At 43.2% G+C, this 15,470-nt stretch overlaps 1 protein-coding gene across 3 annotated transcripts in view; it reads left to right on the top strand.

Annotated features, from left to right (window-relative positions):
• RNF213 (ring finger protein 213) overlaps window positions 1–15,419 on the top strand; it is a 55,727-nt gene extending 40,308 nt beyond the window's left edge. For 2 of the 3 annotated variants that reach the window (XM_067308362.1, XM_067308363.1), the window contains exons 46-66: window positions 127–337; window positions 1,497–1,687; window positions 2,038–2,166; window positions 2,843–2,953; window positions 3,200–3,442; window positions 4,108–4,189; window positions 4,818–4,852; window positions 5,389–5,483; window positions 6,236–6,395; window positions 6,833–7,013; window positions 7,844–7,935; window positions 8,588–8,839; window positions 10,217–10,349; window positions 11,046–11,129; window positions 11,487–11,667; window positions 11,799–12,000; window positions 12,163–12,240; window positions 12,557–12,754; window positions 13,729–13,818; window positions 13,916–14,094; window positions 14,652–15,419. In XM_067308362.1, the coding sequence (XP_067164463.1) occupies window positions 127–337; window positions 1,497–1,687; window positions 2,038–2,166; window positions 2,843–2,953; window positions 3,200–3,442; window positions 4,108–4,189; window positions 4,818–4,852; window positions 5,389–5,483; window positions 6,236–6,395; window positions 6,833–7,013; window positions 7,844–7,935; window positions 8,588–8,839; window positions 10,217–10,349; window positions 11,046–11,129; window positions 11,487–11,667; window positions 11,799–12,000; window positions 12,163–12,240; window positions 12,557–12,754; window positions 13,729–13,818; window positions 13,916–14,094; window positions 14,652–14,805 (3,081 nt within the window). In that variant the 3' untranslated portion in view covers window positions 14,806–15,419. Of the gene's footprint in view, window positions 1–126; window positions 338–1,496; window positions 1,688–2,037; window positions 2,167–2,842; window positions 2,954–3,199; window positions 3,443–4,107; window positions 4,190–4,817; window positions 4,853–5,388; window positions 5,484–6,235; window positions 6,396–6,832; window positions 7,014–7,843; window positions 7,936–8,587; window positions 8,840–10,216; window positions 10,350–11,045; window positions 11,130–11,486; window positions 11,668–11,798; window positions 12,001–12,162; window positions 12,241–12,556; window positions 12,755–13,728; window positions 13,819–13,915; window positions 14,095–14,651 lie in introns of those variants that run through there. The other variant, XM_067308365.1, reaches the window with a different exon arrangement.
• The last annotated feature ends 51 nt before the right edge of the window (window positions 15,420–15,470 follow it).

Raw genomic sequence — 15,470 nt, 5'->3', positions numbered from 1 at the left:
ATGAGAGACATGAAAATTTAATGTGCTTATTGCAGTGAGAATGCACTGGTGATATACAGTACAAATGCATAGGATATCTGATTTAAGTAGTTCTGCCATTCATGCAGTATCCTCACCCATCTTTAGGATTCTATGTGTGAAAAGTCTGAAGGCAGCTTTGGATATGAGCATACAAACTATCTGCTGGGAGACAGAAGCTTTATGGAGAACTACCTCCCAAAGAACAACCAAGAAACTCCTCAGGAATCATCTGTTGAATATCTGGAGGCAGTAGCCAAGGTTCGGCTGTACCTGGATAGGGCCACAGAGCTGCTTTTTGACTTGCATGGGCCCACAGGTAAGTCTAATTATTGCACTATCAAATGCTGGAAATGCTGTATACGGGATAAAGTCACCATGGGAGATGGGCTAGACCCAGTCAATGGATCTGTTGCTGTTCTAGAACTTGTGTTGATGCATGGCCAAGAAAAAGCTCATCAGCTCTTTTCCCTTTGCTTTCACTAGGAGTGTCAGTCAGTATTTGTCCTCTTTACCATGTATTAGTAGAAGTGCTCCATATCTAGTAGCAAGGCTGTGCCAGTAGGCCCTGGGGTATAATTATGTAGCAGTCCTGCATTTGGAAGGAGATTTATCCTCCAGGCACTAGTAATGAAATTTTCTATATGACAGACTAAATTAACTTAAATGAATAAAGTGTAAGTGAAGCTTCAGATACATGACTGCTGTAAGGCTCTTTGTTTTATATGTATGAGAGCTCTGGGTAGCTGAAAAGGAGGAAGATACTTGCAGAAAATAAGTAAATGCAGTGCTGAGATGAATCGCTGACCCAATAAGGGAGAACAATGTGTGAAGAAGAGCCTCAAAGATATTTACACAGTCTGTGAAGCATCGAAGTGCAGTAATGTAATGAATTCCAAATGACTGCAATGTCCAGCACTAGCTAAATGTCTCCAGGGGACACTGTTCTTAGGGGGCTACATCACCTTGGCAGTTGAGGAGACAATGGAAAGCCAATATTGAGCAAGATGGAAGAGCTCGGAGAATGAACTACAGTAATGGGAAAACTTGTCCCTGAGAGGAAGAAATGGAAACAGATTATGTGCAGAGGCATGACTGCATTTTTCTAATGCTGGAGAGGAGCAGTAGGTACAGGAAAGCCTCCAAGCTTTTCCAACCTGGAATTTTTCTATTGTGGGTCACAGTAAAACTTTTTCAAAGTATTTAAGTCCTAATTTCAAATATGTCTTGGGAGCCCAAGTCCCATCAGAAGATGATAGTAGATTTCCATGTAATTTCCATTCTGAAAATGTCATCCTCAGTCTCGGAAATGTGTCGTTGTCTAAAATTGGGCTGAGGGAAGATTCTAGATAAGCTTCTGAGAAGGGAGAGCTCTCAAGTTCTCCTGCATGTTCAGTCAGTACAAGAAAAAGGAGCTTGCTGCTATGGCCAGTTCTAGCAGCAGAAGCTGAACACTTATTTTGCTCTTTTTCCTCCAGAGCAAGACCACATAAAGGAGAAGCAGCGTTACCTGGCAAATGTGAGGACATTCTGTAGCCTCACCAAGAATGACTGGCATCGTGTTTACCTAGTCCGGAAAATTGCTAATCAGTATGGGATGGAATTTGCTCAAAAGCTTGTCATGGAGACACAGTTTAACTGGGTGTTCCCAGTGGAAATTCTGCAACAGGTAAAGAAAAGTGTTTTTGTTCCCCCCCCCCTCTTTTCCTTGGAGATGGCTCTGGTCTCCTATTAGTCTTCAGTTTGTGCTTCTTTTGAGTGTTTCTAATGTTGAATAGCCCTGGGGGACTCACTGTAGTGGGACTGATTGTGATGATGACTTACCCTTGCTCTCTACTGAATGGAGTTTGTTATGGCAGTGTGAAGCCATTTGGGCTGCCAGGCCTGCCTGCTGCCTTTTAGTGAAGGCTGAAATGGCACATCTCTTAGGAGAAATGTTTCCACTTGCAAAGAGCAGGTTCCTCCTTGTCTACTGGCTAACGTCTACACAGTGCTCACCATGGGCTTTTCCTTTCATAGATACGGCATAACCAGTCTAATCAGATCGATCGGTACCTGGCATGTGGCAAGAACTACAGAGTCCTGCGTGATGTGGTGGGGAAAGCAATGCTTGAGTTTAAGATTGAGGATCTTCTACAGGCAGAGAAGGTAGGGCACAGTCCCCTCTGACCAGCAGTTTCTCCTCACCAAAATCCTTTTGAGGGTTCTGGAGCATCAGCATTTAAGCTTTGTATGTTCTTGTTGGCAATGTTATCTTTCTAGTGGAGATGCCTGGGTTGCCTGTGCTTGAAAGGTACTGTGACTTATCTTGGCTGAGATACAAATGTTTGGTTTTGTCATCTGTGCTCCAGCATATGTAACACAGGTTATTTCTATCAGCTGCCTCATCCTCGCTTCTCTCCCCTTTTAATATATTGCAGCAGCAGTTGGTTTTACAGTAAGCATTACAGACACCTTGTAGCCAACTGACTGGAGAGTAGGCAGATCTTCAGAGCAGGTTTATGCCCCCTCCCTGTCTGCCCATATCTGCCTAGCCTTGTGCCTTACCATGCAAAACCAACCAGGTAATTTCTGTGCAATGATAACCATAAAATACTTCAGAGGTTTCTGACGTAAAAAACACAATCAGCTTGAGGACTGTCAGATAACCCATTTATTTATGGCTCGAACAGCCATTTTTGCACTATTCCCTTCATGAGCAGGTAGAGCTTTACTGTGGACCTGCTGAAGTGTGCATGTCCAGTAACCAACTGAAGCTTTGTGAAAGCTGAGCTATGCCAATTGTAGCCTCTTCTCCACTGCATCATCAGTTCTTCTTTTTCAGGCACATAGCAGCTCCCCACCTGTAAGGTCTGTCCATCTGCTCCTGGCTATTTTCAGAGAGGTCACTGCCCTGTATGGAGTCAGTGACTCAAATCTTCACCCCAGGCAGCAGGTAAGATACCTCACTATGGAGGCTTGTGACAAACATGCTTTATTTGTAAGGATGAGTGAGATTTAAATTATTGGTGGAAGAACCTTTTGTTCTTTTGCCTTAAATATAGTTCTATCCTAATCTGGGCAGACTTGAAGATAGCTTTCAATGCAGGGGACAACACAGCATGGGAAGTAGCTGCTAGTCCTCTTTAGTTTGATGGGCAATCTCATGCTGGTTTTATTTCTTTTAAATCTGTGCTTTCAGCAAACTGATGCTATGACTGAGTTCATTCAGAACTCCCAAGTCCTGAATTCTCCGAACCTGAAGCAGTTTGCAACATCTCTTGTGAAGAACACATTGCCATCTCTGACAGTGAATCCTCAAAACTTCAGCCACGATGGAGCATTGATTGAAATGGCTGTTCATACCGCAGCTGTCTTGCTGTGTGGGCAGAACCCCATCCTGCAGCCCCTGAGAAATCTGGCATTCTGTCCGCACACCATGAAGGTAAGGAGACTTTAACTCAGATGGTAGTTCAGCATATTGCTTCTTTCATGCATCTGCTGGTTCCTCTGGAACCTAACCTTTCTTAACACCAGAAGACACCAACTCATGTTTTTGCTGTGAATTACTGTTGGATGATTATTTTAGCATTGTCGGGATTAATTAGCAGAGTGACAAGCTCTGGACTGGTACCTTTTTGAGGTGTGAATTTTCCTTTTCATCTTGAGGAGTATCTGGCAAATACTGATATTGAAATTTGAATGAGCAAGTCTGAAAGCAGTTGGCAGGTCATACTGTGGAGACCTGCATGCTCTAGAGGATAATGCTTTATGGAGCCCTACACTGAGGATGGAGGGGTCTGCTGCTCTACTTTTTCTGGCTGTCAAGGTGCACACCAGGGTATGTGAGGCCACTCCAAGAGGAATCCAGTTCAGGAAGTCCAGAGAGCGCCCATGCAAATCCTCACAATGTTGACAGCTTTTTTTTTTTTTTTTTTTTTTTTTGAGTAGCTTTTCACAGGTAGAATTTGAAAAAGTACATCACGTTCTTCCCTCTGTACTACCTCTGCTTTCAGACGTCCCTTACTCTCCATCATGAGGAACTAGTGAACAACTGCTACAATAAAGAACTGATTTATGTAACCATTTGTCACCATTTTTTCCCCTTAGCACTCTTTTCTGCCTACAATGCCGGAAGATGTAATGGCTCAGGCAAAGGCCTGGGAAGGAATGAACACTCTGCGCTGGTATAGTAAGTACTCCTGACTTTCTCTGGGAGAAATGAAAATCCTTGTTTTTGAATGAAACTGTTCCAAATGTGAGGTCAGATACTCTCCTCTTCTCAGTATCAATTATGCTTTGTAATTAAAATCTGTAGCTATACTTTATGCGGATACTGCACCACAGTTCATCAAGCTCTGTTTAGCCTTGAGCTTATAGCTGTTTACAAAGTTCAAGATTGCAAGAGACCTGTCCTGGTGCTTTTGGCTATGTTAGAGAGATGTGAGTAGAAGAGGAGTACTTTGCCACTTTCCGGGTTAGCTTTCACTTCTTTGTTCTCCTTATTAGGATTTTAGTGCAGACTAGGAAGTATTCTTGCTTACCAGCCCCATTTGATACTTGGTAGCAAAATCTTCCAGGTTTCCATTCCTTGTTTCTCAAGAAGAGAAACTGAAAATGAAAATTTCCTGAAAACTGAACATTTCTTCTGGTTCCTGTGTGGGCCAATGATTCCTCTGGGCTTTGAGAACGTCAGTGCTTTCCATTAGATCTTGAGGCATATTTCTTGCTCCAAGATGATGGTCCCTATAAAGGGAAGTAACAGGGACTTCATAAATGTCTGTCTTACAATACTGTCCAATTTGTTTCTCTTTTGATAGCATGTCCGAATGGCCACCCCTGCACTGTAGGAGAGGTAAGAATTTGAGACTCTTGAAGTAGGTGGTGTTTGCAACATTAAACTGTTTTACATTTTTCTTATTCTTCTTATGTTCTATTGCACAGTGGTTCATTTTATAAACTATGTTACTAATCATTTTGCCATTGCAATGTAAAATTTAGAATAGCTCTAATGCAGCTTATACCATAAATCTAGGAAACAAGGCAGGCAGAGGCCCTCTTACCAGTATATAGCAGTTTTTAATTAACCAGTTATAGCTTGGATTTGTGTATCGGGAATTAGCAGAGAGAAACTATAGAAGGCCTTGCTGTTATAGACATGGCTAGCAGCTTTTATTTGGCTTTTTTAAAAAAACAAAAATCCTCTATCTAGTTGTGACAATTTACTGTAGGAAAAGGGGAGTAGAAGAAAGGGTATTGCATGAGTGAGGTACCTCCCTGTGACTGAAATGGAATATGCAGTTCCTCTGCCCCAGAATCTGGCTCCATTCTGTTTCTCTGCCAGAGAAGCTCTTAGTCTGGAATTCAGTGTTCTCATTTGTCTTTTGCCAGTGTGGTCTCCCCATGGAAACGAGCCGCTGTTTTGACTGTGGTGCCTTAGTTGGAGGGCAACAGCATAAAGCACTGCCTGGCTTTCAAGAATTCCGGTATGCTTTGCTTCATTAATCTTTTCAGCACTAAATGATGTAGTACATACCTTTTGCCTTAGAAGTGTGATAAGTATTTCCTCATGCTGTTACCTGAAAGGCACAAGGGATTCCCCTAGAAACCAGAGACCTTGGCCATTCCCTTGAGGGAGAAGAGGCTTGGCCATTAGGAGTGCTGGTATAACTCTGAATTTGCAGAAGCTGCCTTAAAGTTAGGGGCTTGTCAGACTATTGGTTTTAGGCTTTTCATCCCTCTGCTCATCCAGGCTGATGATGTGGTTCTATACTGATATACAGTAATAGGCTACATTTTCTTAGACCGGTATGACTGACGACCTTCTACCAAAGCTCCAGTAACTATGATTTGTGTTTTCCCTTCCTTGATTCCCCAGACTAGTACTTCCAGCCTTTGTGCAAAAACATCGAGTTTACTAGTTCTAACAGCAGTGGCTTCTCATCCCTCCAGCATGGAGGTGGCTAATCTTGTCCCACAGGGCTGGACACTGCTTCTTTCACAGAAAATGTATGAGGAAGAGATGTCCAAGGAAGAGTAATCAGCCAGTAAAAATAAGGGAATTGGCTTATTTGTGTACCAAACTACCAGGAAGCCCTTGTTCCACTACAGCACTTTTAATTGGCAGCTTTTATGGCATTCAGAAAACTTATGGAACAAAAAGACATTATTGGGTATCAAAGACTTCTCTTGTATTTTCTGTCAAGACAAAAAAATTACAATATGTACCTTACAACAGGAATAACGAAGACAGAACTCAAACTGGCCACATACTTGGAGATGCAAAAAACAGAAAAATAATGGGAGTGTCTGATCGGGCCATGTCTCCAGTTGTCTTCCTTCTCATACGCTTGCTCACACATTTGTCAATGTTGCTGGGAGCTGCAAAAGATCCTCAGGTATCTTCCAATAATTGTTCTGAGTGGCCACATGAAAAGTAGTGAAACCTCTGTATGGTGTGGGTCCTTTTGTGTCCCATTGCCTAGTGACTAGGGCAGTGATTTCCAAATTCACTTCCCATCCTGCCCAGGAGGGATTTTGGTTCCTTCATACCCTTTGAAAGAGGTTGGACAGTTCATTGGCCATCTTAGCACACTATAGTGGAGGTGGGAGCTGAAATGCATCTATCGGAACAGCACTGGTTTTTTCCAGACTTCTAGTGATAAATGATTGGTACTTCGCTGCACACATTCCTGCTTTTTTATATGTTCAAGTAGTAGGAATCTGGTAGGACAGAGTTGAGAATTTCTGATTATGGACTGTAGCTCTGCATGCATTCAACTCAAATTGGACATTATTGGCTATGCTCATTTTTTGCCTTTTGTTGTTCTTTAAGTCATTGGAAAGGATAATCAAGCCACCGGTGCAGAACTCAGTAATCTTCCTTCAGCAGCATATTCGGGAGGACTTGGCACAGCTGACAAAAGTTCTGGGAAAGAGTGTGGATGAGACTATCAACATCCTCCATCTTCTCCTAGGCAACCTTCTCAAGGACCCCCATCAGCACCCAAGCCAGTGTAAGGAAAATTGCTGACCATCTACAAGCTATGATAGCATTTTAAGGGCAGCAGTTATTTAGCTTCTTTACTAATAGACCATTTCCAACAGGCAGTAGCTGAGCTAATAAGGAAGATCCAGAAAATCGCAGCTTGTTTCTTATAGGGAGTGAAAACTTTTTGATGGTTTACTTCTTTTGCTCAAGTATGAGGGGTTTGCAGGATTTAGTATGTAATTCTGAAAAGGCATTATGAAAAAATAATCTCATGATGCTTTGACAGAGCTTTCAGCTCATAGAAGCAGAGACAGTATTCAAAGCACAATAGCTCATGCTGTGTACTAATCTATATACTACCTTCTAAATGGTTACCAAGATGCTATTTGGTAGAAGAGAGATGGCAGAGCATGGTTTACAGTTTACATCTGGAGTTCAAGTTGATGAGCCATTGTGTCATGGGATGATTTATATGTAATGGCTGTATTTTTAATGTGTGACAACACAAGTCAGTATTCCAAGCTCTGTTCTTTGGTCTGTCATTGATCATGATCTAACCTTGGACAAGTTGTTTAATTTTCCTGGGATTATGAATGACTTGTATAAATGTCCATATCATGCAAATGAATGACTGGACTGAAGCTTCTAAAAAACTGAGATCACTATGTGCTGTTTTGGATGACATTTACCCTCCAGATAGACTGATATACTTATTTAGCTTCTAAGACCTCTGAATTTGCTATTGGCTCTTCAGACTAACTTGCAAGAATGCCATGCCTGGAAGCTTAGAGAACTTGAGTTTTCTTTTAACTGAAGTATTGCAAATGTAACACTTCATAAATATTCCTGTTGCAGGGCCAGTTCAATTTGATGTACTCTCCACCAAAGAGAAAAGAAACAAATGGGAAGAAATTGTTGCAAACACAGTTATTCTTCCTGAATTGGAGGTGAGAAGTCTGCTGTATAAAATTTTAGTATTCGAGCTGTTCAAAGACCACTTACCTGCAAATCTGACGTGCAATAATACCTATGCCAAACTTCTCACACTGCTATTCCTAAATCCAATCCATCTATGACACAGTTGCAGGTTAGCTTTCATTTACTGTCAGCTAATCACTTCCATCTGAAGGATAGCAAATGTGGAAGCTGTATATAGGGCCATAATTTATTCTATCAACTATTCGGTCAACTTTATTCTATCTGTGGCAATGAGTATCAGATATTTAGATTGTGCTATAATGGTTTTGTATAGCTGGAAAGCAGAAATATCATAGCTCAGCTAAAACTGTTTGTCCAGTGAGCACATTTGTGACCATAATTAATACTATCTGCCTTTTTTTCATGTTTGTTATTTAAAGAATAGAATACCTGGGAGTTGGATGAGCTGGAGAATAAAGAATAACTTTATGGTATAAATACCTGTCTTGCAGTATGTGTTTTACAAACCTCGCCTGGGAGTTCATCATCTGCTTTGACATGCTTCTGTGTCAATTGGTCATTGAGCTGCCAGGGAAATATACTTCAGTGGAGGTTCAACATGGCAGGATGCTGCCAATTCTGACCTGATTTCACTTTTTTTTATTTATTTTTTTAATACAGGGTTTAGATAAAAAGCTTCTGGAGCTAAATAAACACATTCAAGAGGATGAGAGAATTTCTTCCAATCCAGTAGTGAAAATAGTATATAGTGACCCTACCACTTTCCTGTCCAAACTGCCAAAGAACAGTCACATACACCACTCCAAGATGTGGAGCTGCCGAAAGAGGATTTCAGTGGAGAACCTGGGCCATGTAGTCCAGCAAAAGAATGCCAAGGACACTGTTCCTCTCCTGTGGAAGTTTCTGCAGAAGGTGAGTGTGATATAGGGACGAGAGACTGCAAATTTCAAAGATCAGTACCCTGGCAAATGCTTTGTCAGTAAGGAAGGGACAATGTCTAGTGACTGGCTTTACATCATCATCATCATCTTGAGTATTTTTATTCATGTGATGACTGATGTTGAAAAAGAAACTCCTGTCAGCTCCATGTCAAAAGATGAACTGCATCAGTATGTGTCAAGCCTTGTGAGCATTTTGAAATAGTAAAATCACAGCATAAGACAGGTTTTTGTCTGTGAGTTGAAGTTATGAAGGGACTGGAAGCTAATTTTCCTTCCATAACTTTCCTCTCTTTGGTTCCAGATTAAACCATGATGTTAGCTCTCGTGTCTCTCTTAGGAAAGCAGAGGAATAGAGAATAAGGAGTAAAGAGCAGCCTCAATCTTAATGATACTGTGAGATCAATAGACTTGTTTCTCGCACTCAGTCTTGGTTTCTGCCAGCTTTTATCTCCCTGTAAAATACTGCTCTGCAGAGCACATGAGCTGTCCATCAGCTTTGTTTCAAGATCACATCTGGTTTAGTATTTAGAGGTCCAAGGGCAGGATATAGACTGAAGGGTAAAATGCATCACTCGAGCATGGGTTATGCCGCATAAAGGATCTGAATTAGTTACTGGTTAGTCATCAGCTGACTAAGTTGCGAGATGCCTCATTCCCTTTTCAAAAAGTAATGGTGTCTTGATTTCACTCCCTGTTTCTGCAGACCATTGGTCACAACTCTGAGAACTGCTATTTGAGTAATAACCTAGAAAATGATATGAGAACCTCTTAACCTTTAGTGGTACCTTGGAGAGCAGACGTAACTAACTAGCCATCTTGGATTCTCTCAAACAGAGCATAAGCCCATGAGAGGAAGCCCTTCTTCATATATGAAAGGGCTGACTGTGTTAACCCGTATTCCTTAAGAATGGGGCAGACTGTTGCAGAAAGCCTCCATGCATCTCTCTAACTCTTCAAAGGAAATGAGTATGTAATCTCACCAGTCTACTTCCAAGATATGTTGAAATCTACCTGGTCGCCCAACTGGCCTGCAGTAATGCACCATAAGAGTATTTGCCCAGTGACAGTGTACCACATCCAGCAAGAACTTGAAGATAAGCCAATAGCTGGCTACACTGGCAGAAGCAGGGCCGTCACACTGGCAAGGTTAGGGAGAAAGACAGTCGAACCTGAGAAATATTTGATTATATAGTGCCTTTTTCTCATAACTTTCTATACTCTTGAGAAAATTGCACAGGTAAAATATCTTTCTTCTACTAGTAAATCATTTAAAAACTAATTCAACAGAGGTATGCAATGTGGTTTGTCCAAGGACAATCTCATTCATAGGTCCCCTTTCCCCTTCTAGGAAACAGAACTGAGGCTGGTTAAATCTTTACCAGACATTCTGGCTCTTCAGAGAGACTTGGTGAGGCGGTTTCAGAACACCGCTGTTGTCAAGCACTACACGATCAGAGACTTCCTCAACGAACCCCACTCAGGTGAGACGACTCTGCCAAAATTGTAATTAGTGAAACAAAAAGTGCTTCAGATACTTTGAACTTCTGGACTATCCAGAAAATCTAAAAGGGAAAACTTCTCTTAAACTTGCAAGCTTAAGCCCTCATATTTTGCTTTTAACTTCTACCCAAATGAATTGGAGACCCTAACCCCAGAGTCATGCTTGAAAAAGTCATCAACTGGTTTTAAGAGGATGTAAACACAGGAAGAATGGTCACAAGGGGTGGGGACTGTGTTCAGAGGTAGGCAAGATAAAACCCTGAGTGCAACAGTGGACGTGCAGGATTTCCAAGTTATGCCCTAGATTAGCGCCTGCCTAGTAGGTATAATAGGTGTCTGTCCCTTTCACTCATGAGCAAACTGACATTTTGTGGCAACTCCTTTAATTATTTAAGGAATAGTGCTTAAAAGACATGCAGATTTGGACCAAAAATCCATCTAGCCTTGTAGCCTGGGCCAATAGCAGATGATAATGGAAGACTATAAACAAACAGAGCAAATTACTCAATTTGGTAACATTAGAAAACTGTTCAATGTACACTTAGATGCTTTTGATCTGTCTGAGCAGTTAGCTAGAGTTCAGCAGTGTGCTTTGAAAAAATCCTCCCATACTATGGAGTTTCAGAGTGTTGCTGATAAAAGGTGTTTTAAGGATTCCTGTTTCTGGTATTCCCCAGATGTGATGAGGGACCTCTTACAGAGGAGAGCAGATGTGTTTCTGTCTGTTTGGAACAAGCTGAGAAGATCGCTGGATTCCAACGGTGAGTACCCTTCTTTCCCAGCATTGTTCTGAGAGTGAGGGCGAGAGGTTGCCAGCTGTTAAGACAGTGGTCCTCTGCTACCCTTGACAATCCAAGTTCCTCCCATCAGTGACATTGAGACATATCAGCAAAACTGACCTTGGCCATTAACGGTTAAGGAGGTCTAGGTGGAAATGGAAGAATTTGTTTCCCTCTTGTAGTTTTCTCACCTGAACCTTTTCCCTTTGGCACTTAAGTGACAGAAAGAGCTGCGCTCAGTTGTCTTTTCAGGTTGCATCCTTTCTCCTGATCTGTTTTAGGTCAGGAGAGCCTGCTCATCATGGGCTGAAGAGTAGTCTTCTCTGCTTTTTATTTCAGGGGAAATTAAGCTTCCTAAAGGCTACTGTGATGCTGATCTGACCCTGGACAGCAAGCTTGAGGTCCTGCTGCCACGTCGACAGGGACTGGGCCTCTGCTCCACAGCATTAGCCAGTTATCTCATTAGTCTGCACAATAACTTTATCTACTCAGTAAACAAATACATCAAGGAAGATGATAGGTATGTTGCTATGCCAGCTAGACATTTTTTGGTTCTGTTGTATTACTTGTTACCACACAGTCTGCTTTCCCCGCTTCACAAAGGCTTCTCCCTCTAAAAGGAGAAACTTTTTTTTTCCCCCTCTTCTGTAGGTACTTGATCAGTCCATCAGAGGTAGCTGACCTGCACTTGATCAGTTATGAGGTTGAGAGGGACCTAATTCCTCTGATCTTATCCAACTGCCAGTACAGCATGGAGAAGGGAGGGGAGACTCTGCAGGACTTTGATCTGGAGAGGATCCAGCAGCAAGTCATCAGCAAGTTCCTGCAGGGGAAGCCACTCATCACCCTAACGGTAGGACAATGCAGCTAGCTGTGTTTTCTGCAGTCAACTTCTTGGCTTGTGTTGGACCCCTGCATTGTTTGCTGCAGCCAGGCTTGTGCTGTAGCGGGGTTAGCAATGTTACCAAGGCTCTACAACCTGTGGATTTCATCCCAGATTCCTCTCTCCTGACAGGGAATACCTACCCTCGTGTACAGATATGATCGGAATTATGAACAGCTGTTTAATGATGTCAGGAATAAGCTGGATCAGGTGGGTTTCCGCAATGGAAGAAACAGGACAAGCAAGTGACCCCTGACATCTCAAGAAGTGTCAGGGTTGTCTTGTGTCTCTTGGCTTGTTCATCTGCTATAAAGGCTTGTCTGCTAGTTTTTCTGCATGGCTTGAATACGTGCAAACTGGACTTCTTTCCTCAGTCAGGATTTGCAAAGGAAAGGGGATATAGTTAAGCATTTACAGCTTCCTAAACTTGGGGCTCTGCCCTCTTCCAGGGCTTCAGCAACTTGAGTAGCAATAAGGAATGGATCTAAGCTAATACTGGCAACTGTTTTGACTTCATGGTTTTCAGAGCTCTCTTCCCAGTTCTATGATAAACATGATCAGTGGGGAACTGCAGTCCTATAGTGATGTCTGTGATGCTCTGTCTATCACTGAAATTACGTTGGGATTTCTTGCCATGGCTGGAGAGAACCCTGAAATGCTTCTGAATGACTACATCACACAAATTCTGCAGATGGGTGATCAGACAAATCCTCAGGTACTGCAGGTGAGTCCAGAAAGCAAAGCTTTTATTCTTACGGGATAAAATCTGTACTGATTTATACAAAGTCCAGCCAGCCTGCTCTCCAAGCCCAAGTAAATTTTCAGCTTTAAAAAGAGTGTATTAGAATTCCCTCCCCACTGTACTTTACAGCAGAGGAGAAAACAATTTTCACTTTCACTGCAACGAGTGTTTGCAAGGTGGGAGCACCATATAGCTCATGATGCTCAGTAGGTTCTTGCAGATTCCTACAGACAGGTCAAGTGCAGGATGCTCAGGCTGAGTTCTGCTTTGCAGATCCTTCCTCTCCTGCCAGCACCAGGAAAGAGAATCCTCAGTGGGGTGACAGCATATTTGGGTGCAATGCTAAAACTGAGAAAAGAGCAAAAGATGCAAGGAGGAAACTTCCAATAATGAGTCAGCTTTCAGTGGCACTGGCTGCCTGGTGCTGAGCAGGAATGAAAATGTCCCTTTACCTCTCAAAGGTGGTGAAAGAGGGAGGTTTAATCTCCTAATGATGTGTGAAAAGAGGCTCTGTACGTATGGGGGGGCAAAGGCACTATCTGATGACAAGTACATGTGACATAGCTCTGTCACTTTCCCATTTCCTCTCGTGATGGCCAAAAAGATGAATTATTGCATGCAAAATGGGTGAGAGGGAGAAACAGGCCTATTGCAGACAGGCTCCTACACTCAGGTTGAAAGGGCTGGATGAACTTTCTGCTGGTGGATGGGACCATGTTTATGCTAATTTGTCATAATAAGACTGACTGCTGCTACTGAGTGCCATCTTGCTTTGGCTATGTCACCCTGCCTGTTAATGTGGTTTTCTCCTTAGTGGGCTCACTCACGCTCGCTCTTTCCTTTGTGCTTGTGCTCCACTGCACTTTTGACCTGCATGGGCATGGTGGTGGAGAAAGAATAGGTTCCTAAATACATCCCTCACATCCGGTTTCTCTTCATGCGTATTTTTCTTTCAGGCCCTTAGCAGATGCCACCTAAAGCACAACATAGCCTTATGGCAACTTCTCTCTACCCGCAAGTCAGAGCACCTTCTGCGCCTCAAAAGGGTAAGAACACTGGTAACCTCTGTGTCCATGCAGGCCTTTCCTCTTTTCTAAATGAAGCTGCTTAAGGGGTGCATGTTTTTTCTCACTGCATCTTTAGGATCCTTTTGAAGACATCAGCACAGTCTACAAAACTGAGCTTAGTCCAGAGCTTGCCAAGCTCCTCAAGACCTTCCTTGTCCACTCAAGGCTGGAAACCTTCCTGCAGGAGCTCCATGAAATGATCATCCTGAAGCTGAGGCGTGTCCAAGCTGTGGATGAATTCAAACCCAAGTGGAGGTAATAGACCTGTGCAGCCCAAGCAGCCCAAGCTATCTAACAGTCATTAGCTCTTAACTTAAGCTTCTCTGCCTCTGAAAATGCATGCAAAGGAAACAGTTCCCTTGACAAACATCTGCCCTCCTGGACACAAAGCACAACCATCAACATTAAGAATTTGTACCTAGTATACTAAGCAGCATTGTCTGTTTCTAGCATATATGATGACTCTTCATCATCTTATACAAGCTATTTTGGCAACGCTGCTGGAATATATCAGGGTTTGCTATTTTTGAGTGCTAAAGATCAACACAAGCACTTCTGCAATCACTCAGATGAGCACACACAGCTTTCTACACACACAGCTTGGCCCCAACAATTTTTAATCCTGACTTCTGTGTTCTTCAGCTCTCTATACAAATCTCACTTAGTGTGCTGTTTAATCCTTCTCATAAAAAATGAGCATACTAAAACACTGTATACTTTACATGCTAGAAATGCACCAACATTAAATACTGTGGCATTTGTAGTTTGCTATATACAATCTATTAATACTATTTTTGCTCTTTATTTTCCAGCTTGAAGGAATCACTTCTTCCTTACCTTGATGTAAAAGACTCGGAGTTAGCTGTGGAGCTCGAAGATGCATTCCCAGAAGCGATTCTCCTCTCTCACGCTGTTGCTACCTGGAAAGCAGCTGCTATCTTCAAAAGAGAGCACAGAGAACCTTAATGGCCCAAAGAAAGCCAAGGCTACCGAAGCAGCAGCCCTCGGTTTATCTGTGCCCCTTGTGCTGATCTTCTCCCCTGTACCCAGGGATCGCTAGTGCCCAAACACTGTGTCAGTGGGATTCTGGAAATTCAGGGTTTGGGGGAAGAGGGGGTAGTTGGTTTGGTTTACTACAGCCCCAAATGTGTGACGCAAAGCCTTAATGCTTTTGTGCCTCAGAAGGACGGGGCAGGGAACCAGCTGGGAAGAGGCAGGCGCCTGGCTTGGAACCATTTTTTTTTTTTCTTCTTAATCTGAAAGCTTTTTTGAACTTTGCTTTCATCGGTCTTTTGCAATCTGTATTTCTCTTATCTCCTGCCCTTTACCGGAGATCCAGCCTTGCCCTCCCAAGCCCGGACCAGCGCCCTCTCGTTCAAAAAACGCGGAAACCGCCTTTAATTGCCTTAACCTGGCGGCCGCTGCGCTCCCGCGCCCACAGGGACGTTGTCGCGCGTTTTCCCTCAGGGTGGCGCGGCGCGGCGCGGCCGCCTTTCCGCGCTGCCTTGCGGAGCGACCGGGGGGGGGGGGGGGCGGCCGGCCGCCCGGGAGGACTTCCAATAAAGCCCGTTCTCGCTCCCGCTGCTCGTCCTTCCTTGCCGGGGCCGGGGGCAGGGCCGGGGGTAGGGGCG

Source organism: Apteryx mantelli, chromosome 19 (assembly GCF_036417845.1).
Source record: "Apteryx mantelli isolate bAptMan1 chromosome 19, bAptMan1.hap1, whole genome shotgun sequence".
Taxonomy (NCBI): Eukaryota; Metazoa; Chordata; class Aves; order Apterygiformes; family Apterygidae; genus Apteryx; species Apteryx mantelli.
Note: the sequence above shows the minus strand (reverse complement) of the source record. Positions and strands in the feature narration are given on the sequence as shown.